Source organism: Plecotus auritus (genome assembly GCF_963455305.1).
Source record: "Plecotus auritus genome assembly, chromosome: 9".
Classification (NCBI taxonomy): domain Eukaryota; kingdom Metazoa; phylum Chordata; class Mammalia; order Chiroptera; family Vespertilionidae; genus Plecotus; species Plecotus auritus.
The window spans coordinates 76,324,514-76,351,446 of record NC_137783.1 but is presented as its reverse complement, the minus strand read 5'-3'; the positions used below and the strand labels follow the sequence as shown (position 1 = coordinate 76,351,446).

General features: G+C 53.4%; 1 protein-coding gene across 3 annotated transcripts in view; it reads left to right on the top strand.

The window, feature by feature from the left end:
* Positions 1–21,748, top strand: part of DRD2 (dopamine receptor D2) — a 64,717-nt gene extending 42,969 nt beyond the window's left edge. Inside the window, exons 2-8 of one of the 3 annotated variants that reach the window (XM_080688453.1) lie at positions 8,860–9,179; positions 14,040–14,149; positions 15,152–15,288; positions 16,483–16,673; positions 17,604–17,690; positions 19,136–19,463; positions 20,626–21,748. In XM_080688453.1, coding sequence (XP_080544579.1) covers positions 8,895–9,179; positions 14,040–14,149; positions 15,152–15,288; positions 16,483–16,673; positions 17,604–17,690; positions 19,136–19,463; positions 20,626–20,819 — 1,332 coding nt within the window. In that variant the 5' untranslated portion in view covers positions 8,860–8,894 and the 3' untranslated portion in view covers positions 20,820–21,748. The remainder of the gene's footprint in view (positions 1–8,859; positions 9,180–14,039; positions 14,150–15,151; positions 15,289–16,482; positions 16,674–17,603; positions 17,691–19,135; positions 19,464–20,625) is intronic. The other 2 variants (XM_080688454.1, XM_080688455.1) reach the window with 2 other exon arrangements.
* Positions 21,749–26,933: the final 5,185 nt, after the last annotated feature.

Below are 26,933 nucleotides of genomic sequence, written 5' to 3'. Positions count from 1 at the left end.
TGTTGCTGCTTTTCTTTTTTCCTCCTCCTCCTCCTTCTCCTTCTCATTCTCTTTCTACTTCTTCCTCAAAAAGAATGTTTAACATTTTTTTGCAATACTGTTTGGTGTTAATAAAATCCTTTAGCTTTTTCTTGTCTGGGAAGCTCTTTATTTCTCCATCAATTTTAAATGATAGCCTTGCTGGGTAGAATAGTCTTGGTTGTAGGTTCTTTCTTTCCATCACTTTGAATATTTCATGCCAATCCTTTCTAGCCTCAAATGTTTCTGTCGAGAAATCAGCTGGAAGTCTTATGGGAGCTTCTTTGTAATTAACTAACTGTCTTTCTCTTGCTGCTTTAAGATTCTCTTTTTGTCTTTAACCTTTGCCATTTTAATTATGATGAGTCTTGGTATGGGCCTGTTTTGGTTCATCTTGTTGAGGACTCTTTTTGCTTTTTGGACTTGTGTGTCCTCTTCCTTCACCAGATTAGGGAAGTTTTCAACCATTATTTTTTCAAATAGATTCTCAATCCCTTGCTTTCTCCCTTCTTTTTTCTGGTACCTCTATAATGTTGCTATGTTTTATGTTGTTGCAGAAGTCCCTTAAACTATCCTCATCTTTTTAACTTCTTTTTTCTTTTTTGCTGCTCTGATTGGGTGTTTTTCTACCTGTCTTCCAAATCACTGATTCAGTCTTCTGTTTCATCCAACATACTTTTAATTCCTTCCACTGTATTCTTTTTAGTTTTTTTTCAAATGTTTTTATTGATTTTAGAGAGAGGAAAGGAGAGAAGGAGAGAAGGAGAGAGATAGAAACATCAATGATGAGAAAGAATCATCGATCAGCTGCTGGTGATTGAGCCTGTAACCTGGGTATATGCACTGAGCGGGAATAGAACCATGACCTCCTGATTCATGGTTGATGCACAGCCACTGAGCCACACTGGCCAGGCCCTTCTAGTGTATTCTTGATGTAATTGAATTTTGATTGCTATTGGCCCATTTATGCATGGTGTCAACCCTCATGGTGGCTGACTGTGAGGATCCAGAACCAACATACCCAGTGGCCAGCTTCAGACAATATCAGAGCAGGATCCAATTAGCTTCACAAGCAGCATATCCAAAGGGAGATCTTGGCAGCTACCACCCTGCTAAGTAGGGCAAATTTTATTTCATGTGATCAGCACCTGCACAGCAGTTTGTGCATGTTGGTTGGGGTGGATCCTCACAGTGCCCATCCTCCTGGTTCCAGCTGGGTGGGGCTAGACCAGGGGTGGGCAAACTTTTTGACTCGAGGGCCACAATGGGTTCTTAAACTGGACTGGATGGATTGTTTGTGTGAACTAATATAAATTCAAAGTAAAGGAGCAGAGGGGAGAGTAAGAGAACAGGATAGAACAGCCCGATCCGGCCCGTGGGCCGTAGTTTGCCCAAGGCTGGGCTAGACACAGCCAGAGAACAAGAATGGAAGAGATTCATCCAAGCTGTTTTACACTTTCTGAGGAAACCCAGATAATTTCTCCACAAGTAACATAGCTCTGCTGCTGATTAGCTGCCCTGTAGAACTCCAGGTTGCATTAGTGGGCTTACTATGCCTTGAGGGGGCATGAAGCGGGGATGGTATTAGTCCTTCCCACTCACCCCCTCAGCCCTGGCCCCACTCAGGCCATTGGAGGGCAAGTTTTCCCACTAGTCCTCATCTGTCCATAGCGGCGAGGGGGAGGGGTATCCCCACCATCCCCTGAACTTTTGGAGCCAAGGAATTTCTGGGAGCAGGACCTTGCCTGTGCCTGAGCCAGACGTCTAGCTTCACCACCCCACTTGCCTGCGTGTCTGGCTTGGGACGCTGGGAAAGATGTTCAGGGCGAGGAGATGGAGGATACACCCAAAAGTAACAGTGTCCATTGCCCCACCCCTATTCCTATTCTCCAACCCAACATTCCTCTCCATTCTTCCTCCTCCCCACAGACCCTTCCCCACCATCCCTTCCAGCCCCAGCCCCAGCGCTTGGAGGCCTTACCGTGGAGATAAGATGGGACTGTTCCTGTCTGCCCACCACAGAGGTCTTCCCAAGGCCTGGGCCCAGGGGCTCTCCCTGTGGCTGCCCAGCCTAGAGCTCTGGGACCCTGAGTCCCAAGGTCCGCATTCCTCTGTCCCCTGCTGGGGCAGCCCTCTTGGACAGTAAGTGAGGCATTGTTCAGTGACTCTTCTCCTTTTCCCTTTGGAGTAGGAAGGAACATGATGCTTCCTCCCCTCCCTTTGCCCCTCCCACTCTTTCTTCCTAAAGCTGTTGGGGAAGCTGGGGAAGGGTGGGCCCATCCCCAAGTCACAGCCTGGACCTTTGACTGGAGGAGCAGGCATGGCTTGAATTAGGGAGTCCTAGCAGGAGCCCTTATCCACTTGGTTCCAATTCCCATCCAAAAGAAGTCTCTCCAACAAATGGCTTTTGAAATGCAAATGTTACCCCCCTTCCTTTTTCACTGAAATGCTTCAAGTCTCAGAAAAGAAGGGAAAATGATGTGTTTAAGACAGCAGTGTCTCACCCGCCATCCAGCCTGATAAGGGATTGTTCAGTTTTAATTAGACAATTTGATTCCTTCAAATGCCAAACTTCCAGAGGAGGCAGCACACAGGAACCGGGTTGCTTGAGTTTATGCTGCGCTGAGGGTGCCTCAGCCCCACCTCTGGGCCCTGCGCCCCAGAGTCTTACTGGAAGATGGAATCAAATTGCAACCAGATCAATGGAATCCTCTTCTCTCTCTTCTGGGACCAGCCAGCTTTCCTCCAGGGCTCCAGGCTACCCTAAGAGATGGGCCCTTTTGTCCCCACCCCACCAGGCTGGGGCCCAATGGTGACAATAGCCTCCAAGTTTTTCTGAGAGAAAATGCCAGTGTTAGTGGTCAGCCTTGAACTGTGGAGCTTGAAAGGAGTTTTTGTCCAGCATACTTGGGAGAAGCCATTTCTATTTGCAGGCTGGGTGTGACTGGGAGAGCAGCCCGCCTCCTGGCTGCAACATCTACTTTCCTACTCCATCCCAGCCCCAGAGCTAGCAAATTTTCAAGTTGGGCACACACAGAAAATTGGCCCATCTGTAAGGCACTAAGGGTAAATGGCAGAGGAGCCTGGAAACGTAGCTCCACATTCCACATGCCTTGGTATCCCCACACTCCTCGCTTATTGCAGACACCTTGCTGCAAAGCTGCTGTGTAGGCTTTAAGGACACAGCGACCACAGCAGGCTGGAGATGGGCCGGGTGTGAGGGAGGACTTGATGGAGGGTACTGACCACTGGAGTGGATGATTCTGGAAGATTTTTCAGTAGACCCTTGCACTTCTGAGCTGGGGCAGGGCGATGAGTACTGGAGGCAGGTGAGGGCCAGGTACATTGATGGCCTGAGGCTTGCAGGCCACCCACAAATGGAGTTTCCCATATTCCTGGCTCCCACCTGTGTCCCACACACCAGAGCAGCGGAGAAAGCAGAGCCTGGAGCCCATCTATGAGCATGGCCTGGGGAGGGGGAGGTGGGAGCAGCAGCTGCCGTCTTTGCTGCATAGGGAAGATGAGGATGGGACCTTGGGGGAGAGGCAGCCCCTGCTAGAGGGAGCCTGGCATCTGCAGGTGTCTTTGACAGCTCAGGCTGCCATCATGAAATACTATAGGTTGAATGGCTTAAACAGCAGACATGTCTGGGGGCTGGATGGCTGAGGTCCTGATCTGTTTCTGGGGAGGACTCTTCCTGGCATGTATGGCTGTCTCTTGCTGTGTGCTCACATGGCAGAACAGGGAGAGCAAGCTCTCCTGCGTCTCTTCTTATAAGGACATGCATCTCATCACAACGACCCGCCCTCATGACCTCATCTAGACCTAACCGCCTCCCAAAGGCCCTACCTCCAAATACCATCACCTTGGAAGAGGGCAAGTTAGAGCTCCAAAATAAGAATTTGGGGGTGTTCACAGCAGCAGAATTAGAGCATCCATTCCTCTCCCAGGAGATAGGACTGCATAGCTAAATTAGTAAATGCTAAGAAATGGCAGTGACCATGTACACATTTGGCGCTAGCTAAATGCTCAATGATTGGGGACTGTGATTTAGAGCTTTTCCACATGAAGCAGGAGCCACCGGGGAGGAAGATGAAAGTGGATGGTGTACGAAGGTTGGTATTTTCATAACACCAAATCGAAATACTTGCTCTGAAAACAATAACAACAAAGTAAAATACTGGGATCTTATTTATCTGAAAAGTCTTATGACTGTTAAGAATAATTCATCTTGGGTTATACATTCAGCCAATCTTCATTTGAAACAAAAACAAAACGAGGAGAAAAAAAAACAAGCACAGGACATTTGGACCACCTGGCAAATCCAGGGTGCCGGCTGCTGCATGGCCTTGGCGCTCCTCACCTACACAAGAGGGGTGTTGACTTCACCAGGCTTCTGTGGAGCGAGGATCAGGCCAGGTTACCTGGTTCCCTCCCCTGCTGTCAGAGGCAATATTCACCTGGATGGAGAAGCTTGAGGGGCAGGGCAAGGGCAGGTATCTGAGGGAAAATGCCAGTAGTAAAATGCCAGGAAGTCACTATTTTCATTCATCCTAAGTTGACACACACCCCACCAGCATTTTAATGTCTCTGAAATCAGAATTCATTTTACACTTGACCCCATCTGAGAACTGTGTTGGGGTTTGATGGCATTTTTTATTTCCTAGTGGCACATGAAACAATGGTGCATATTACTTTGAATTCTGTCTTTTAAAAAGTATTTATTCCAGGCGTGCTCAAACTACGGCCCACGGGCCACATGCGGCCCACCGAGGACATTTATCCGGCCCGCCAGGTGCCGCTGCCTGTCCTGCTTAGCAGCCAACTCATCCCGGGCCCGCAGTGCGCATAGGAATTTGTTCATAGGTGTTTTTTTTTAAACTATAGTCTGACCCTCCAACGGTCTGAGGGACAGTGAACTGGCCCCCATTTAAAAAGTTTGAGGACCCCTGATTTATTCATTAAACTGATTGGGGTGAAGTTGGTCAGCATGAACATATAGGTTTCAGGTGTTGCAAGATCTGTATATTGCACTGTGTGCCCACCACCCAAAGTCACATCTCCTCCTGTCACCGTATATTAGGCCTCCTTCTCCCCCGCAGCCGCGCCCCTGCCCCCCGCCCCCCGCTTCCCTCTGGCAATCACCACACTGCTGTTTGTGTTCATGTGTTCTGTCTTGGAGCCTAGGAAATACGACAATATAACAGTTGCTGACTATATAGCAGGTGGGCTGGGAGCGCTGGATCTTCCAGGGCAGCTGCCACCCCACCCCAAGGGTCGCTCACCTTTATCCTGCACCCATGGTTCAGGAACAAACTTGCCTTTCTTTTTTTTTTTTTTTCCTTACTCCCTCCAAAGGGGAAATAAGCCTTAATACTTGTTTCTTTTAATCTTTTTGCTTGGTTTTGTTTTTAAAGTTAATATTCCTTGAGGTTTACTTGTGCTGGTCACACATGTGCCACCTTACTTAATCCTCACAACAATAATTGCTCTCTCCATTTTATAGATGAGAAAACTGAGGCTCAGGAAAGCCAAATAATCTGGCCAAGACGCCAGAGCTCACAAGGGTAGAGCTGGGGTTTGAACCAGGTTTTTGGTCTTCAGCCCCTATTTTATCCCAGTGCCTCTCATGCTAGGGCACCTTACTGGTGGGGGTGGATTTGCTGAGGTTTGAATGCCTGTTCAGCGTGATCTGGTGTGAGAGCCAGCCAGGCAGCCCTGCTTGTGAGAAATGTGAAATGTCAGCGGCAGGTAGGGAGGGTGCTGGAGACACAGGAGGGACTGGGGCTGGAAGACAAGCCTGTACCAAGATGTTAATAGGGTCTATAGGCATTTAGACATTTTCCATTTTTTTTTTTTAGGGTAAAACCAGCGTTACAATGTTACAACCATTTTTTAAAATATATTTTATTGATTTTTTACAGAGAGGAAGGGAGAGGGATAGGGAGTTAGAAACACTGATGAGAGAGAAGCATAGATCAGCTGTCTCCTGCACACCCCTACTGGGGATGTACCTGCCCTTGACCGGAATCAACCTGGGACCCTTCAGTCCCCAGGCCGACGCTCTATCCAGTGAGCCAAACGGGCTAGGGCCCCATTCTTTCTATAATGTGAATATATTACACTTGTATCAGCAAAAAGCAACTAGAACAATTGAGAATAAATAGTAAATTAGAAAATTTACTGCAACAGGGAACCATTTTCCAGCCTTAGGGGAGGGGACTCCCTGTTGCCCTGCGGCATTAGCAGCGGACAGTGGAATGTGTGCTCCCCCAGCCCTCCCTGACTGACAATGCTCATATTTGCCATCTAAACTGTACCCATAATTTTAAGTCCCAGTTTAAGTTTACCCCCTCCAGGAAGCTTTTCATGAACACCCCAGCCGTGCCCATGTGCACGTCCTCTCAGATTTCTGGACTGCGGTGGGTGCTTGTGTGCACTCATGTTAGCTCATCCCCCGTGCAGCTAACGCACTCCTGCCCCACACTGGGAGTGTCGACGGTGGACAGTGCGCGGCCAGGCCCACCTTCTTGGTGATTGAAGAGAGATGCCTGTCTCAAGCCCACACCCTTTCCCTGGAACAGCGCACACTGATGAGAGGAGACAAAGGCCTGACCCTGTTGCCCTAATTTAGGCAACTTCACAAGGCTCCTTGAGGGGGACACCTGAGACAGTTGGTGTGGCTGCAGAGGAGCCCAGCCTCTCTGTCCAGTCCTGCTTCCTCACTTCTGGGCAAGTGTCAAGGGCATAGAGGTGGGCAGCCCTTCTCCCAGGTTAGCGATGGGGTCCCCCTGACTGCAGTGGCTGCTGCGCCTCCGCCCTGACTTGGACCCGGTACTGTGTTCATCCTGATGGCATAAATGATTTCCATAGCATCTGGAAATCATGGTCTTTGTGTGGAATGCCTTGAAATACTGATAAATGTAATTCCATTGTGTGAAATAGGAACACTTTTGTTAGCAGGAAAGCCAGCTCTATTGTATGTGCATTATGTTTCAGTCACAACCGAAACACAGGCTGTCAAGCTCATCAGCCCTCCGACTGCCTCTGAGCCGCTGCTCCCGTTCCTCAGGGACAGCGCTGCCGGCGCCCAGACCCAATAGGGAGATCCAGAGTTATCCTCGACAGCTCCCTCCCTGCTTGCCCCCAGTGCCCTCACCCACATCTACCCCGTGACCAAATGCCATGACTCTGCCTCCAGGTTAGCTCCTGATGCTGAACACTTCTCTGCGGTCTCATCCCCACTACTTTCACCTGGACCAGCACCTCTCTTACCTGAGTTATAGCCACACCTCACTTCCCGCCACGCTCTCCTCTACATGCAGCAGCCCTGACCACTAACACACCGGGCAGCCCTCTGCACCCAGCCTTTCAGGAGCTCCCACGCTGACAAGGCCAGGTCTGGCTCATGAATGGCCCTCTAGTGTAATTTTCCCCAGTGTCACTGTCATACCCTACACTTGCAGCCAAGAGAATTATCTGCCATTTGGCACTGTGTTGTGTTCTCTCTGGCTGGAACATCTCCCCCACCCAGTTGCCTGACTAACTCCTCCTCCTACTTCATCTCAGATGATGCCTCTTTCAGGTCCTCTTTCCCCCCTGGGGTGGGGGCACCCGTAACTCAGTGCACATGTGCAGACCTTATCATTTCTTGCTGGGGTTCCTGCAACAGCCTCCCAGCTGGTGTCCTGCCACCTTACTTGGCCCACCCTCCCATTCCCTACACAGCAGTCAGCATCTTCTCTCTGATCATGTTGTTCCCGCTGCCATTAGGCTCAAGTCTAAACCCCTTTAAGGCCCCTATGGTATGACCTTAAGGCTCTCTGTGATCCTGCATGATCTCACCTATTACAGCCTCCCCAGTTTAACTCATTCCAAGTCCCTCCATGTTTCAGCTACTCCCAATCTCTTTCTGGGCCTCCACCCTGACACCTGCTCTCTAGTTCTATCCACTGACTCCTATGTCTAGACCAGCCTTGGGCAAACTACGGCCTGCGGGCAGGATCCGGCTGTTCTATCCGGTTCTCTTGCTCTCCCCTCCGCTCCTTTACTTTGAATTTATATTAGTTCACACAAACACTCCATCCATGCTTTTGTTCCGCCCCTCCGGTCCAGTTTAAGAACCCATTGTGGCCCTCAAGTCAAAAAGTTTGCCCACCCCTGGTAGACCCTCTCCTGACTCCCAACTCTTTACCTGGCTAATTCCTACACACCTTCAGGTGTCTGTTGAACATCACTTCCTCTGGAAAGCCTTTGTTAAATCTCTAAACTAGGCTAGGTGTCTCTCCCCCATTCCATTTCCTAGAGCCGACCACTCACAGATTTAATTGCTTGATTAATTGGCCATTGTTTCTTTTAGACTATGAGCTGGAGAACCATGTATATTTTGCTCCTGTCTGTTTCTAGCACTATGTAGAGCAATGCTCCATAAATATTTACAGAAGCAAGAATGAAGGAATGCATATTTCTATTCCTAACATTAGAAGCTGGGACTCCTCACTAACTTGCCTTAGGTGTGTGCTGCACGGGATGCGCTTCATATGTGTTTGTTGAATAAATGAATAATGAGTGGTCAGCTCTTCTCAAGCTCATTTATGTTATTATACTTCTTCAAAAATTATACTGGCTCATTTATTTTACCATCTGCAAGAATTTGCTAGCAGAGTAGTGGCAGCAGGCCATCATGTTTTAAGAAAATGGTTGGATACAACACTTAACATTCTGAGGCTGGAGGATTTCTCTGTTAACTTCTAATGGTTGGTTTTAGCTCCAGAGTCCTCCCTGGGAGGCAGCCTGCTTTGGGAGGGCCTCCTGCTCACTCCCTGGGTCCATTTCTCCCAGTCAGAGCCTGGCCACCCGGTGGCCCTGCTGCCCCAATGGATCCACTGAACCTGTCCTGGTACGATGACGACCTGGAGAGCCAGAACTGGAGCCGACCCTTCAACGGGTCTGCGGGGAAGGCCGACAAGCCCCCCTACAACTACTATGCCATGTTGCTCACCCTGCTCATCTTCATCATCGTCTTTGGCAACGTGCTGGTGTGCATGGCCGTGTCCCGCGAGAAGGCACTGCAGACCACCACCAACTACCTGATCGTCAGCCTCGCCGTCGCCGACCTCCTCGTAGCCACGCTTGTCATGCCCTGGGTTGTCTACCTGGAGGTAGGTCTGGGCCCTGCCTCACTCAGCACCTTCTCCAGAGAACACCGTGCTGAGGCACCAGTCCAGCGCCTCACTGCTTTCTACCCACAAGTTGCCTGTTGCTTTCTCAGATTGTCTCCTCTCCACTCTGGCCTCAGTTTTTCTCTCATGAAATGGGTAGATTGTCTTCTTAAAAATCCCAATTACCAGTTACAGAGTCCTTACTCAGTGCCAAACCTTGTGTTAAGTCCTTTATACACAGCATTTTCTAATAGTGTCCTCACTGCAGCCCCAAGAGACCAATGTATTATCACCATTTCACAGAAGTCAGGTGGCCTCTTGGCGGGCCCAGCTGGCACTCTGTCTGGCCCCCAGAATGTTCATCAGCCCTGCTGGAAATGGGAGTCATTGATGAGAGCCCCCAAGGATGGGCATGTTCCTGCTTCCAGGCCTGAACGCTCCATTCTTCTTTCCCGCTTCAAAAGTGGGGACTGCTGCTCTCCTCCTCCCTTCCCTCTCCCCCAAGTTTGAGACCTCTGGGAAATGGCTTCAGCCCCTTCCTCAGGAGGGACCAGTCACCACTGCTCAGCCGGGACAGAGCCCAGCTCTGTGCCTCAGCATAGTGAGTGGGCAGCCGGCTGTGGTCCAGGCACCGTGCAGGCATGTTCAGACCCAGACTCCACAAATACTCATGCTGGTCCTGGGAGCCGATGCTGCGCTCTCACTTTAGAGAGGAAACAGAAGCTTTGAGAAGGTGCCTGTCTTCACCCAGATCACATAGCACAGGGAGAAGCTTTGATAAGAAGTCCCTAAGTGGACCCACCTTCCGGTGGATACTTTTCCGAGCTGGCGGGCAGATGTGGAGGGCCTGGGGGCTGTGAGTGGGCACAATCTGGGTCCTGCCCCTTTCTCCACCAGGGGTTCTGGGTGGAGTCTGGGTGCACAGGCATCTGGCCAGGCGGTCAGGAAAGAACCAGTGCTGGCCATTACCATGATTGAGCTGTTTCCTTCCAGCCCTGGGCTAGAGAGGAGTTAACTGGGCCAGGGGGAAAGCCCTTCTTTCAAGAAAACATGAGCCCTTGGCAGGTTTGAGGGAGAAGAGGACATCAGTAGAAGCAGCTGAGAGTGTGAGGGGAGAGAGGAGGCCGGTCAAAGCGCACTCCTCTCCCAGGGGCTCGCTGTACTTCTTCACTCCTGGGGGTCCTTCAGCACAGTCTAAACAGGCTGGAGCTTCCTAAAGTGCCCAAGGGAGTGCTAAGGAAGAACCAAAAGGAAACACACGAAAGACAAAACAACACAGGAAGAGAGAGGTGCCACAGGCCAGGGCTCATTCCTCCGCGACCCCAGTGTATGAGGCCCCCAGACTCTGCTCATCCGCATCTGTCTGGGGTCCTGTCCCCGAGGAGCCCTCCTTACTTCACAGGCCTGTTCCCTCCTGCTCGCGCTCAGGGGAGGCCCGGCCTCGGACCACCAGGGCAAATGACCTCTTCGTGTGTCAGTCTTCTTGTCTATAGAGTGGCGATAACAATAGTATCTATCACATAGCATTGTTTGCAAATCAGATGAACTAATATAGAAAAGGTGCTTATTATGGAAGCCGCACGTAATAAGCACTGTGTACGAGTCAGCCGTGTCAGTGGTATTCAAACGAAATGGCCATAGATATCAGCACCTCCCCAGACAGAGGACTCACCCGTGCCAGGCAAGAGGCACCCTCTTCCCAGAGTGAGGAGTGCTCTGCCCGGGGCTATGGGCATGTGTTCTGGGGCTTCAGACCCACCACCCCACCACACTCTAGGGGAGGGCCAAATCTCTACATGGGCTGTACTGGGGCTCCTAGCGATCTCTGAGTCCCTGAACAGATATGTTAAACATGTCTGTTCACCACTGCTTAAAGGGAAAGTGTGGTGTTTTGGGGGCAGGGTGGAGTATGGCATCTCACAGTCTCCCCCAAAACAAGAGCTGGACAGGGAGCCCTACTCACAGGACATGGTCTCAGCTACTTATTGTCCCTCGAGAATGTCCCAAGTAAAGTCTCTCTCTATCCCAACATTCTGTCCAAGGATTCTTGAAACCACGTACTGCACTCTTTGTTGTCTGGAACTTTCCATCTTGCCCTATTCCCAGCGGTAGTAAATGCCTCCAGTAGCCTGCCATGTCAGCATGTGTCTGATGTGGAACTGCCTGTGCATCGTCTATTCCACTCGGCACATGGAAAGCACCCCGGAGTTGGAGTGGGAGGACTAGGCTTCATCCCCGACGCGGCCACTTTCCCCTGGAGGGCTCCCGAGGGAAGGGAGCGGCTGTCTGCACTGTCCCCTGGCCTCATCCTCTGAGGGGGGCTCCCTGTGCATGTTCCAGGTAAGCAGGTGACATTGAGAAGGGAGCAGACTCAGATCGCAGGGTTGGTTAGTCACTCATTCAACATGTATGAGCAGTCTGGTGGATGTGACAAATAGAGCTGTCTCCACAGGAGATGTGGGAACGCCGCAGGGGCATATGACTTGGCGTGTGGGGACAAGGATGTGGTGCAGGACGAAGGGATGCTGTCAGAGAATCATCCAGGGGAGGGATTGGGGCCTGCACCCCAGGCTCTGCGGGGAGGGTGCTGGAGGCTTTGAGTTGTGGCAGCCATGCCATTAGCTTCAGAGGCTTGCTATCACATGCCACAGGAAGGAGTCTGAGTGTTCTGAACAGTGCCTGACACATAGTGAGTGCCTAATATGTGCTAGTTATTAGGATTTAGCCAGGCAGCTCAAGGCCCGTCCTGCAGGTCTCAGCTTCCTGTGAGCAAGAATCAGTGAGTGGTGGCCAAAGGTGCAGAGAGAAACCTGGAGTCCGGTCCTCTCTCTGCTACTAAATCACCAGGCAACTTTGGACAAGTCCATTTTCCTGTTGGGCCCCAACTAGAACCTTTGTAATTAGAACCTGCCCTTTCACACTTGGTTTATTTAGTACCTTTTATGTAATTGTCTCCTCTATGGACAAGCTTGCCTGGCCTCCCAAGACAGCTTAGGAGAGAGCACAGGCTCTGCTACCACGGATCTGCCTCTGCTCCCAGCTCCACACCCGAGTGGTGAACTCAGCCCAGCTCCCTCCTCCATGCCTGGATGGAAGCTACCCCTTTCCTAGGAGCTTTAAGAACAATTCATGAGCTAAACTACATGCCCACAGTAGGTGTTCTAGAGACAATGGCTACCAACACATCCCCTGAGCGTCTGAGCCACCTGCCCTGCTGCCCTGACTGCCTTCTCCAGCAGTTACTCCTGAAACTTGGAGGAAAGCTACCCTAGTTTCCTCCAGAGAGACCAGTGGGGGCTGGGAGCCCGAGCTTCTGGAGGCAGGGACTTGTCAGTCCTGTTCACCAGTGTCCCCGGAGTCCAGAGTCCAGGACAGAGCCTGGCACACACTAAGAGTCTACAGGAAAGAAGGAAGCAGGGCAGATGTAGAAGGTCCAGACTACGTCCCAGGGGCTTGAGAACAGCCCTGAAATCCTAGTCCAGGAGAGGCTGCAGGTACGGGGTGCGCGCATAGACGGGGCTGCTGGGGGGTGGGCTGCAACTCTCCCAGCAATGCCAAAAGGTAGGCTTCGTTTATCCTAGGGAAGCCCTTGCATCTCCTCCTCCCCCCCTGCCCACCTGGTCAGCGCTGCATCTGAGGCACAGGGACCTCTGTGCTGTGACCTGGGAGGGGCCCTGGAACGCAGGTGGTGGGTACCCTCCAAGAGCCTGAGAGAGGGCAGTGCCACCAGAGGCTTCCTGTCTCCACACTCGAGCACAGCAGCTGCACTGCCCGGCACTGAGCTTAAATGCCAACACTTGGTTTTCTGCCTGAGAGCAGAGAAGAGGGCAGCGCTGAGAACGAGCAGGGTTATAATTAGCCTGCTGTGCTGTGAGCACAGTGTGGGTACTGCCCTGCCCGTGTCACTGTCACCTGAGCTGGCTTCCCTGCTCCTCTTTTCTCCTGTTGGTAGAGGCCCAGGTGCATCTCCTGTCCTGACTCTGTGCAGGGAGGGGGAGGGGGCTGCTCCAGACTTCCAAGTTGCCAGGGCCAGCCTGCTGTGTGAGCGTGGGGACCTGTATTTATATAGGGAGGTGTGGGGTGTGGATGTGCTGGAGGGTATGGGAGTGTGTGTGTGTGTGTGTGTGTGTGTGTGTGTGTGTGTGTTTAGGGGGGTATGAGTGTGTGCAGTGGGAGCAGGTGGGGAGGCAAAATGCTCCTGCGAGTAGCTGGACTCCTCCTATCCCATCATTCCAAGGCTATATCCTTACCACCCCTCCCCAACCCACTCTGGGGTTCCTAACAGCCTAGCCCAGACTTTCCTTCTTTCATTCTCCAGGTATAACAAGGAGCAGAAATGTCATCCCTGTTTCATCAGGTCATTGTCTTAGCCATTGTTACTAGCAGGTACTTACTGGGCCCCTACCCTGCGCCACACACCATTGTGGGGCCTGAAGGAGCCACCTGGTCCCCCAGACACATGGGCCAGAGCAGGACCAGATGCTGAGCTGAGTGTCCTGGGCAAGTCACCCCCCTTTTCTGAGGCTTGGTCTCCTTGTTGGTAAAATGGGTGTCGCAGGTGATCACACAAAGGTTTTGCAGATAAAGAATTGAAGCACTCAGTGTTGGCTGGTCATCTTTCTTCTAGCATAGTTCTTGGCACAAAGTGGCTTTATGTGTCTAGGAGAGGGGCCAGGGCCAAGGGCCTTGGACATCATGGGCATGATCCCTTTGTTGCCCCTCTTCCTGCCCAGACCCCAGGCAGAGACCATAGGCCCCAGCTGCCGTCTGCGCCGTGGCCTGGCCTCCCCCAGGAGAGCCGAGCTACCGAGCCCAAGCTAATCTTCCTCTTCTGTCACCATCATGTTGCTTTGTCCGCAGGTGGTGGGTGAGTGGAGATTCAGCAGGATTCACTGTGATATCTTTGTCACTCTGGATGTCATGATGTGCACAGCAAGCATCCTGAACCTGTGTGCCATCAGCATCGACAGGTGAGCCCAGGCCTTCCACCTTTCAGGCTGCCCCACCTTGCCTTCAGAGTCAGGCTCTGTCTATAATGCCATGTGGCTGGCTTTGTGCCTGTGAGTCAGTGTAGTTGTGTGCATGTGTGCCTATGTGTATATGTGTGTGTATACACACAAGCACATATGTGTAGGTGCATGCGTGTCTGGCTAGGAAAGTACGTGTTATGGACAGTGATGCTGCTAAGACTATCCGGACTGGTACATGGGAAAAGCAGTTGATTCTGACTGGAGCCCCAGTTCTATCACTTTCTACTTGGTGACCTTGGGCAGATTATGAAGGTTCTCGGAACCCTAGTTTCATTTTCCAGACACGAGGATGATGACACCTACCCAGGAGGTATGGTGTCTGTTATGCATTTATGTCCAGCACAGGGCACATGCCCCGGGGGCCCAGGCTGTGCTCACCTTACTGAGCTGTATCCGTGGAGCCTCTCAATGATTTGTACACACAGGCCACGTGGGCTCCCAGAGGCCCCGGCCCGACTCCCTTTGTAGGATTATTGGAAGATGAAACTAGCTAATTCTTCTACCCAGCACTTCCTGTACTGGGTAGAGGAATGTGAAGGTTCATACATGATTCCTGTTGTTATTGTTTCTGCTGAATGGGCTTAACCCTTGCTCTAGGATTCTGGCTACCAGTCCATCAACAAACACTTCCATCTCCAGTGGGCTCAGCACAGGTGGAGTAGGTGGGGTTTCAAAGGCACAAAGACCCAGGCCATGAGATCCAAGTGGAGGGACTAGGGTAAAAGATGGCCCAGGATTAATGGTAGCCAGTTAGTCATCAAGCAGTCAATTGGGCAGCAACATTGTCCTCGCTGTCTGAATTGGGGACAAGAAGGAGGGTTGATTTTAGAGCAAATAGGTGGGCTTCATAGAGGGGACCAGCTGTCCACCTCCAAAGAGTGGGTGTCTCTGGTTGTGCATGTTGTGGAGTGAGGAGTTCCCCCTCCCCCGGTTCCCTTGCAGGTACACGGCTGTGGCCATGCCCATGCTCTACAACACACGCTACAGCTCCAAGCGCCGAGTCACGGTCATGATTGCCATTGTCTGGGTCCTGTCCTTCACCATCTCCTGTCCGCTGCTCTTTGGACTCAACAACACAGGTGAGCCCTGCTTCTGCCTGCCAAGGGCTCAGCTGGCCTCAGTGCAGTATCCTATGGGAGCTGAGTCCCCAGCACAGATGTGGTGGAGACCCATGGGGGCCTGATTGCCACCCTGGACTAAGGCCAAGGTGGGTCTTCTGGGCCAAGCCTGACTCCATGTGGTACCTGGTTGGGCCCGAAAGGAGTAATGAATGATCTGGGGCACCAAGGAGTTGGGTGAGGGGTGGGAATAATGATTCAGGAGGATGTCTGGCCATTTTCAACTTTGTTTATTAGATGTAAGCAGGCCAGATAGCCTCACAAACTGCATGTGTGTTCCTGTTGCGTGTGTGCGCACACGTGGGGAGGCTACTGGGCCTCATCACCCTTGGCAATGGTATTTGTGTAGTGAGGCTGCAGCCCCAGGGCCAGCTGAGCTCAGGCCAGGCCTCAGCCACCTGGGGCAGGAAAGGTATAAACAAGCGGGAGGCTGGCACACCATGGCCTGCCCTTCGCGAGGCAGCCGGAGCATCTCAGGCAGAAGAGGCACCGTGCCTGCCTGCTGGTGTGGCCTCGAGCTCACTCTCGTCAGGGACGCTAGAGCAATGCAGGGGTGCCTGTGGATGCCACTGCAGGACAATAGTGCACAATGAAGCCGTGAAACCTTGGTATAAATCTTATTCTTGTGGGAATTTCAAGAAATGGGAACAGGCCTCAGTATGCTCAGATTAATCTGGAGAGGCCCTGAGATAGCGGACAGACATCTACTAGACCTGGAGGAAGCTTGGGAACACAGGTGCGTTCAGCAAACAGAACCCAGTTACCTTGCCCCTAAAATTGAAAGGTTCCAGACCTCCCCCCAGCATACAGGAAAGGCTAAAATAATAGCTTACTCTCTTAAAATAAATTTCTTTGGGCATTTTTTCCGAACATCCTGGTTCCACTTGTGTGCTCATAGGGGGCAGAACTAATGCCGATGTAGTAAGGGAATATTAATGGAAAAACTTAGAAGCGTTGATCACAGCTTAGCTTTTTGCTCACGGTTGTGTTTTTAATGCTCTGACTTAGGCTGCACACTTGCTTGCATCTGGCCCTTCCAGGCCAACTAGAAGTCTAGTCTAGTCTCTGCACCTGTGCCCTGCCCCTTTGGTGGAGGGGCCACACTCTGGCCCCTGGGCCTGCTGACCCCACCTCCTGGGGCTCTCCCTCCTCCAGAACAGAGCGAGTGCATCATCGCCAACCCCGCCTTCGTGGTCTACTCCTCTGTCGTCTCCTTCTACGTGCCCTTCATCGTCACCCTGCTGGTCTACATCAAGATCTACATAGTCCTCCGGAGGCGCAGGAAGCGGGTCAACACCAAGCGCAGCAGCCGGGCTTTCAGGGCCAACCTGAAGGCCCCACTCAAGGTCCCAAGATCCCCCTCCCCTCCAAGGTCCCCACTTAACCATCACTGAGGTGGGTCATCTAGTGCTCAGTGGGGACCTGGGACACCACAGCAGGAGGGAGTCCAGGATGGGGAGCTCCGAGCAGGCTTGGACCTCAAAGTCTTGGACCTTAGTGGAGGGACTTGGATCTCCAAGAGTAGGAGGTGGGAGGGTAGAAGGGATGACCTGGGAGAAGTCTTTGCTTGGAGATCCTTGTGTGAACACAGCAGCCCTTGGCACCCTCCTGGGCTCCTCTCCTCCTCTTTTCTTCACTTCTCCTTTCCTCACTCTGATCCCTCTGTCTCCCTTTCCCTCCAGCTGATATCTCCATCCCATCTCCTTACTTCCCACACTCTCCATCCTCCTTTCTGTGCACAACTCCTCCTTCCTCCCCTGCTGTTGCCTACTTCTCCACTCTGTCCCACTTTAACCACCCTTCCCCCATTTTTTTTGTGAATTCTCTCTGCTCAGCCCTTCCTGAGGAAGACATTATGTGGGCAAGGAAGGAACAAGAGCTTTGGGGTTAGACACATCAGGTTCAAATCCTGGCACTGCCACTTTCGCTGAGTGACCTTGGGCAACTTGCTTAACTTCTCTGAGCTTCAGTTTCCTCATCTGTTAAATGGGAATCATAATACCGACCTCACAAGGATGACTTGAGGATTCAATGTGAGAGATGTGAGCCTGCTTAGCATGCCACCAGACCCTTGGCAGGTGCTCCATAAAAGTCAGGGCTCGTTTGTCCCTCGTCCTGCCCACCTCTTGCCTCCTGACCTTGATTGCTTCTTCAGGCCCCTAGCCTCCTATTCCCTGCCCTCTTCTGAGCCCCTGTGCCCAGCCTGACTACCCAGCACTGGGTCTCTGTGCCCGCCCTCCTCCCCGTGATGACCAGTGTGCTGGCTCACTCCACAGGGCAGCTGCACTCACCCCGAGGACATGAAACTCTGCACCGTTATCATGAAGTCTAATGGCAGTTTCCCTGTGAGCAGAAGAAGAGTGGTAAGTGTTTAGGCCAGGGACCCACAGCCAGGCCTTCCCGCCTCTAGGGAAATCCACCTGCCATGATTCTCAGAAAACTCCCCAACTGCTCAAAGGGATAAACACCTTCTTGGATCCCTCAAGGAAGGAGGCCCGACTCACCACACACACCTCACTACAGGCATGAGCAGGGCAGCTCAAGTCTGCAAGGTCCAGAGAGGTCTCCTAACACAAGAAAATGTTTGGGAGAAAGGACTTGGCCTTAATAACAAGATAAAAATAATAAGAATGGCTATTACCATTCATTGAATACCTACCATGTTCCTATTATCTCATCAAATCCTCACAGCAACCCTGGGAGGTAAGTCTTATTGATCATGTCCACCTTCATTTTACAGAAGAGGAAACAGAGGCTCCGAGAGGTTGGGTAACTCCCCAAAGCTGGGTAGTTAGTGAGAGAGCACATAACTGAGCTCAGACTCCTGTGACTCTGAAACCCACGCCCCCACTGTGCTTTGCATTTGCGTGAGCTGCCCTAGGTTCTGGGGCTGGAGGCTGGGCAGGTGCTGGGGGAGGAGGGAGCCGAGCAGCCGTAGGGCTGGTGTGAAGTGCGGCCTCTAAGGAGAGCCCAGAGGTGCAGAATCACAGCAAACCCCAGTGGTAGTAGCACCAGGGTCCAAGCGGCAGGTGTCTCATTCCCGGGGTGGTCCAGGGAACCCACCGAGGGCCACACATGGAGTCCAGGCCAGGTGTCCTCAGGAAGCAGGGCCCCCACCATTTATCTGCACAGCAAGAGCAGGACTCAGAGCACAGGGACTCAGAATGGGGCTGAGGTAGCATCCCAGTTATACCACCTGGGCACACAGTAAGGCTGCATTTCAGCAGTTCAGGCGGAGAACCTGAGGTCTAGAACAAGGGAACCTAAGGGAGAACCTGGGAGGCCCTCCAGACCAGACCAGCAGGGAGGGTGTGGGGCCTAAGAGAAATGGAGCCGTGTGAGCACTGCTGCAGGTGCTGCAGGTGAGCCTGCAGGGAGCACAGCAGTGCCCTCTATGCAGTTTGAGCGTGAGCTCCTGTGGGCAGGCCCCGGGCATCCATCAGCAATGTATCCCCAGAGGCCAGCTCAGCACCCAGCACTTAGCGGGCGCTCAGTAAGTATTGCTCAGTGAATAAAAGAGAAGTGCCTGGTAGTAACCCCACCCCAAACGGTTATGGGGTTACTGAGGATGCATAAAGATTGCTCTGGGATAGGGGCCCAGATGACCTCACCGTCAGGGACTGCTGTGGGTCCTGGGTCCTGTACCCAGACAGCCCCTGCCTCTGAGTGATCGCAGACGTCTGAAGAGGGAGGTAGGGAAGAGCCGGAAGGCCTGTGGAGGCCAGGTGGGGCCAGGTAGGCCAGGTGCGGCTGGGTGGCTCCTGCTTGAGACTTGCCTAGCTTTACCCAAGCTCTCTGCCTTGTGCAGGAGGCTGCGCGCCGAGCCCAGGAGCTGGAGATGGAGATGCTCTCCAGCACCAGCCCACCTGAGAGGACCCGGTACAGCCCCATCCCGCCCAGCCACCACCAGCTGACCCTCCCTGATGCGTCCCACCACAGCCTCCACAGCACTCCTGACAGCTCCGCCAAACCCGAGAAGAATGGGCATGCCAAAGACCACCCCAAGATTGCCAAGATCTTTGAGATCCAGTCCATGCCCAATGGCAAAACCCGGACCTCGCTTAAGACCCTGAGCCGCAGGAAGCTCTCGCAGCAGAAGGAGAGGAAAGCCACCCAGATGCTCGCCATCGTGCTTGGTGAGTCGGCCCTGCTGCTGGCCAAACCCAGCTCTGCCCAGCCCTGGCTGAGGGAGGGACTTCTTACTGCAGGTTCCATTACCTGCCATCCTCTTCCCAGCCAGCATTGGCGAGTCATGGGACTGGCACTTTCTCGGGTCCAGGCCAAGCCTGTGGATGCACCCTATTAGGTAGACTCCATAATTATGCTCAGCTTACAGATGGGGCAATTGAGGTTCAGCGTGGTCCTATAACTTGACCAACAAGGACCCACAATTAACCTTAGGGAGTCTGACTCAAGAGCATGTGAACTTGACCAGTCTACCATCATAATCCAGAACCTCATAACCCCAGCAAGCCACTCCCCCTCTAGTCCCATCAGTCGAGTAGATTACTTCTCAAGGCTGTGTGGTCATCAATGGTAGACGGTGGGGAAAGCATTTTATAAACTGTTCAACAGAGCACACAGGTGTTATCATTATGATCTTTGTTAATATTGCAATTCCTGAGGAATTAGGAAAATCAGTCCCCCTGAGCTTAACCAAGACCCTAAGGGACCAGAGTTGTAAATAATTTAATAAAGGGCTGTGAGAGAGCCCGATCCGAACGAGGGCATGGCTGTCAGCAGGTCCTGTCCGCAAGGCAGTGCTGTCAAACGAAAGTCCCTTAGAAAACCAGATGATAAAAGTCAAAAATCTGGGCGGGACTGATGTGGATGGCTGGGAACAGGAGGGACTGATGTGCCCTGTCTTCCAGGTAGCACCCGGCTAGTGTGTGACACCTCCACGCCCACCGGCAGCTCTGAGATGTGCGTGGGGCAGGTGTAACTATCCTCATTTCACAAATGAGGGCACAGGGTCACCGCAGGTCGATCATGCCACTGCGAGCGACTGAGCAGGGTTCAAGCTGGACCCTCTGCTCCAGTCCACAGGGTCTCTGTCTGGCAGTCCTGCCCTCACAGGCACCTCTCCCTCCCAGGGACCCCCAATATCTCAGCAAAGCATCCTGTGCACATGATGCCTTGACACCCAGGATCCCACCCAAGCAAGTCGGCAGAGTGGGTGGGACGGACATCAGTCTGGGCTGGGGCCTGCAGCATGCAATCCAGGTACCCACTGAGTGCAGGCCCTCCCAGCCAGCTTCTCCCTGCCCTGGGCCAGCCTGACCCCGTCCTCTCCCCCAGGCGTGTTCATCATCTGCTGGCTGCCCTTCTTCATCACACACATCCTGAACATTCACTGTGACTGCAACATCCCACCTGTCCTGTACAGCGCCTTCACGTGGCTGGGCTATGTCAACAGCGCCGTGAACCCCATCATCTACACGACCTTTAACATCGAGTTCCGCAAGGCCTTCATGAAGCTCCTCCACTGCTGACCTGCTGCCCACCTCCCTGCCCAGCGCCGGCCACAGTCCCTAGGAGTCCTGGGCAGGAGGGTGTGGGATGGACTTCCCTTTGCCTGGCAGGCCCTGTAGTGTTAGCTTGGCACCACGCCCCACACTGTTGGAATACCCTCACTCTGCCAGGGTAGTGTAGAGAGCCAGGTGTGGTGCCAGCCCTTGGGCTGGACCCAGTGGCTCAGTGGCAGCTCACAGAGCTCCCCTCCCACTTCCAGACCCTTCTCCTTGGCACCAAAGACACGGCGGCCCCCTCTGGCCTTTCTTGGGAGTTTGTGTTGCAGGAGCCAGAGTCAGGCTCCAGGCTGCGCCCTCTGTTGGGCTCAGCCTGGTCTCCACAGGTTTGTGCTGGAGGGGATGGTGGGGAGGCATGGACGCTTCATAGCCCACAAGGTTCACACCAGGGCTCTTGCCAAGGCCCCAGCTAACCTCTTTCTGGGGAGACCCATGTAAATACCAGACCACAGAATGAACCCCAGGGAAGCCCAAGCCAAAAATCCTCACTCTCCTGCCTGACAGGAGACTTTACTTCCCTAAGAGACCACCCCTAAGCCCACCCTGCCACCTCTTGAGGGACTCAGGTGAACTTCTTATAGCAAATGTTTGGCCAGCCTGGGGCAGGGGGTGAAGATGGCTGTGACTATATCTGGGGCCTGGATTGGGGTGTCTGAGGTTCTTTGGGGGCTGCCTCCTGCCATACTATGTCACAAAACCACTTTCCTTTTCCTTTGCCTCTTCTCTTTTCCCTTCCCTCCCACTGCCTGGGCCTTGGAGAAGCCCTGCTGAGGGAGGAGCCCTGGCCTGGCCCTGCTGAGGAAGGACAGGAAGCTGCAGTTGAGGGAGCCCCCGGCCCCGGGCTCTGTAATATCACTACACATGCTCCAAATGAATAAAACTTTGACAAGTCACCTGGTGGCCCCTTGTGGGGATAGGCACGGCGCCAATGGGCATGGTGCCACCTTGTCCTTCGCCTCAGATGCAGCCCAGCCCCATGTCTGTGCGGGGAGGGTGGAGAGGCACCCTGCACACCCTCCAGGAAAGGGTGGGGGAAGGAGAAAGGAAGAGGTCCCAGGAGGACAGGGAGATGTGTGTGCCTGTGTCTCCCCTCCTCCCGCCTTCTCCTCTGAAGCTGCCTGTGTGCTCTCCGTCCTGCTACTGGGTGGCCCTGACCTCAGCTGTCAACCAAGATGAAGGCAAGAACATTTCTAGTGGGAATCCCAAGCACACCGTGGGCTCCCCTAATCGCCAGAGTGACAGGGGCTGCCAGAGGGAAGCCAGGCTGTCCCCACATCCCACTCCCCCGCTCCAGGGCCCAGCACCCCTGAAGGACTGATCATCAGCCCTCGCCCACCAGGGCAGAGGCTCCGAGGAGAAGGTGGTCTTCACGGCACTGCTGTGCTGTGTCTGCCCCTTGCATGTCTTCCATGTCACATCAGGACCCCGTTTAGGGCAGGTTCAGGAAGCAGGGAGGCCCTGAAGGACATGGCCTGGTCCCTACCCTCTGCCTCCAATCCCATCACAGCTCCGAGCCTTCTGGGGCCATGACCCGGCAAGAGAAACAACCCCACAGAGGAGAAATATTCTTATCACCTTGAGAATAATGGCAGTGATGACAAACAAGGTGCCGGCACCCACGGCCAAGCTCGGGGAGCTGTCAGGGCATAATTTGCATGCTAAATACAATATTTTTAGCACCGAAGTTCGGAGTACTTAACTTGCCCTGAACACTTAATGATGGACTTGGATCTTCTCCTTGAACCTGAACGTAGCTCTGAGCTCTGGGAGAGGCTCCTGTCCCCAGGAGCACCCGGATCCCAGAGGTGGGCAAAACAGGTCCCTCATCTTGCTGGGGGTTCAATAACCCAGTGCCCACCTTCTGGGGGAGGCACCAGACCCCCAAGGGGGCTAGAAGCGCCAAGGACCTCTCAGCTGCTGATCCCCACACCACAGCCAATATCCACACAGCAATGCTGATCCCCACACAATAGCCAATATCCACACAGTAGCTGCTGATCCCCACACCATAGACAACATACACACAGCAGCTGCTGATTCCCACACCATAGCCAACCTACTCACAGCACATGCTCACCCACACCATAGCCAACATACACACAGCACAGGCTCGCCCACACCATAGCCAACATACACACAGCACACACTCACCCACACCATAGCCAACATACACACAGCACACACTTACCCACACCACACACTCAGTCCTTAAAAGATCTTGACCTGGATGGAGATTAAAAGCTCATCTTGTCATTAGAAATCTTATGAGATCATATAGGTTTATCAGATATGGTTATTGAAAGAGATGACAAAGGGAGGGAGAGAGGAAAATGGGAAGGAAGGAAGGAAGGAAGAAAGGACGGAAGGAAGGGAGAGAAGGAGGAAAGGACTGAGAGAAGGAGAGGGGAGGGAGGCAGCCTCAGAGCAGCTTGGAGGGGCTGTGGCAGGGAGGAGAGGGGAATAGGGCAGGCATGGGCGGGAGGAGGGACGGGAAAGTGCCTACAGCTGTCATGAAACTTCAAGTCTCTGCCAGACAGCAGATTGACAGCTAGAGTGGGCAGGGGGAGGGCTGAGCCCCATCCCCTCCCCTCTTAGTACTTCAGGGGCAAAGGAATGAGTGTGGGGCCCAGGAACACCAAAGTGGAAGGGGGTGGCCCAGGTTCTGGCTCTTTCCCAGGAGGCCCTGACATGGCCCCTTTGCCTTGACAGCAAGGGTGGAAAGGGAGCAGGAGGTTGGGCAGTCTACAGACCTCTGACTTTATCTTCTCTCTGCTTTCCCCAGTGCCTGTCTTTTTTATTGAATGACTTTTACTCAAAGAATCATCCATCTGCCTTGATAGCAGATGCAGTCCCCCCATTTCCCAAGAGCACGGCAAGGAGCACGCCTCTCTGCTCAGACACGGTGGGGCATCGCATATGTCCTCTCAGGTGCCCGCACGTGGCTGTAAGTCTTCAAAGCTTCGGCCCTTATTCTTTCCCTGGTGGGTTCTGAGGAGTCCCAGGTGGCCAGGGGCTGGGGAGATGTCCTGGGCATTGAGAAGGCAAATAGTGCAGGAAAAACTCTATCACTTCATCCATCCATCCACTCCGCTGTTGTCTTAGCGAGTGTTTATTGAGCCACTATTGTGCTCCAGGCCCTGAGCAAGGTGCTGAGAATAAAATGGTGAAGAAGGTGGACAGGATCCTGCCTTCTCGAAGCTCATGGGACAGTGGACAATGGGCGTGAATCACAAGGTAACAGGCAGAGCTCCACATCCCCGGGCAGAGCGCTGGCTGGGTGTGGAGACCCAGCGCCAGAGCACTGTTTACTGAGTGGCAACGATGCCGTGGGATGCAGCAGCCCTGGTGGAGCAAGTAGGTAGGAAATTGAAGGACTTCCTGAATGGCAGATCAGGAGGCCCCCGAGAGAAGCGACTGCTGACACTGCTTCCTGGTGGCCTGAGGACAGAGGCAGCCAATTGCCAGCAACCAGGACATTGAGGACTGGCCTGCCATGGGGACATTGGACATATGCCTACCTTTCTGATCCTTTCCCACACCATCCCTGTCCCAGGGAGGCCATGGCCCAGCCTGTGGCCCACCGCCGCCTGCCCTTCCAGCCCCAGGGCCCAGGCTGTGTCTATGGCCTTGACTCCCATCTATGCAGGGCCATGGTGGGCCTGGTCCCACGTGACCCCTGTCCTCACGCCCCCAGGGGACGGTCCATATGCTCCTGTGACAGAGGGTGGTGGCTTGGGTGGCAGGCTGGCCTTTGAACCCAGTCTTCTGACTATTGTCTTACATTGTCCATTCCACCCACTTCCTGACCAGCCCTGAGCAAAGTGGGAGGAGGCTTGTATGGACAGAGCATTTTTAAAAAGGGAGATAGAGAAAGAAACCCATTCCGGACTAGGCTTTCAGGGCGCCATCCTTGGGGTGCCTGTGACTAGCAGCTAGAGCAAATGAGTGTGTGTGTCGGAGGCATTGCTTGGCAAGGGCACAACGTCTAGTGCGGCTTCAGCAGCCAGAGGCGAGTCAGGGCACCCGTTCCTGAAGGTCTCTGCCAACCAGCTGCCCTGGCTCTGGTGCTGGGGAGAAGCTGGTGGCAAGAGAGAAGACCATCTTCTGAGGTGAGTCCACCCTGGCTTTTTGGGGTTCTGGGGTCAGGGAGAAGGGGATGTGTGATAAGAACACTTTCCCACTCCCTCTCCTATCCCAGCTGCCGCTTGGCAGTAAAGCTGGGTGTGAGCTGCGGGTGGAGCATGTGGCCTGGAGGGTGGAGGGAGGGGCCTTGCGTCCACCGGCAGTGCTGCAGGGCCATGGCCCTTGTGTGGGCTTTCCCCCCTCCGCACCTGGCTTGTCCCGAGACCTGGCGATGTGTGCGGGGCTGGAGTGAGGGAGGCAGCCTACCTGGCACCTGGGGGCAGATGCTGTTGGTGAAGTGAGGGACGGGTCAGGTATGGGGAGGGGCTGGGATTTTGTAGGAACAAAGCTCTGGCAGCACACCTTCTGGGTTTTTCTGACCAGGCTCAACTCCAAACATCCCACCCCGTCTGCCCCGTGAGAGCGCAGTCTGCAGAGGCTGGGCTCTGGGCCTCGTCCAGGCCTGGGAAAGCCTAGGTGGGCAAGAGGGGAGGACACTGCTGCAGAGACACGTGCCAGGTCTAGTGCTGCTCGGTGACCAAGAGCCCGAAAAGCCAACCTGCCCCGGCCCTGCCCCAGATCCACGCTCAGGTCCACCCCTCCCGCAGCTTCTGTACTGCGGTGGACAACAGTAGGTTTACAGTTGTGAGTACTTGAAACACAGGGTTTATTCTTGTATTATTATTGATTAATTATTGTATTATTTCCCATACAAAAAATTGTAAGCCTGTTTGTGCCCACTCCTGTATTATCTTCCTGCCCTTCTCCGGGCAGGCTGAGCCCTCACTGCCTCTGCTCAGCTGAAGGCGGAGTAGGGACAACACCAGCCCTGGACCCTCCCTCCATGGTGGCTGCAGACACGGCTCCCTTGCTTTGCTCACACTAACCCCACTGGCTGGCTCTCAGAGCTTAGGGTAATCCCATCTATGGATGGTCATTGAGGCTACGTGGCCGTGGGCATGGTCCACAGTGGGGCTCCCCTGCCCTGCAGCTGACTGGGTGCTCCTTTAGGTGTGTCCCAGGAGGTGTCAGTGCTGCCCTGCAACACGCTGCCCCTTCCTCCCCTGGGTGGGCCAGCAAAGGAAAATAGCAGTGGCTCTTCTGAGCATCTGCCAAAAGGCTCCCAAAAGCTGGCTTGTCGGCGCCCCCCTCCAAGAGAAAAATTCCTCTGACTTGGGAGAAACTGCAAGAAACGAATATGTTGAGTGCTTGCTAACTGTTCCCCCTTCCGACCCACAAGGCATCTGATTCTGCTGTGACAATCACCAGTGAGAGAAGCAAATGGTGTGGCTGTGCACCAGGCCCAGGAAGTTTCAGCAACTTGAGGTCACACTAGCAGGTGGCACAACAGGATTTGCACCCAGGTCTACCTGTCTTCAAAGCCCGTATGTTCCCACTTCCCAGGCCCCCAGAGGTTACCTCCCCAGCCTCAGTCCAGCTTAGCAACTACCCTCTGTCCCTTACTTTATAGCAACAACACACAGCCCTAATCAGATTCAGTAAGCCCGGTTGGCATACCTAGAGGGCTAGGATGCAGAAATAAACACAGGCAGGGATGCGTTCATCCCCAAAGGAAGGCGCTTTCTGAACCTCCCTACGGGGGGCATAGATACAGAATGACCGTCTCTAGGTCTCTAGCCAGCAGTCAGAGAAGGCTTCCTGGGTGGGGATAGGCACATTGGATCTTGGAGAGTATAGACTGTCCTGTGGATGCTTACATTTAACTTAAAGAAGTGGAAAATGTGTTCCTTCAGTTGCACCAGCCACATTTCAAATGCTTACAACAGCACCAGGACCTGGCATCTGTCCTCTTGAACAGCTTCAGACAGAGAGCGTTTCCATCCTCCCAGGGAATTCTGTATGGCAGGCTGATCTAGAATAACTCCTAGGCTAGGAGTTTAGATACCTTCACCTAATGGGAGGGAGGAAAGGGTGAGGAGCAGGCTGGTGGAGGGC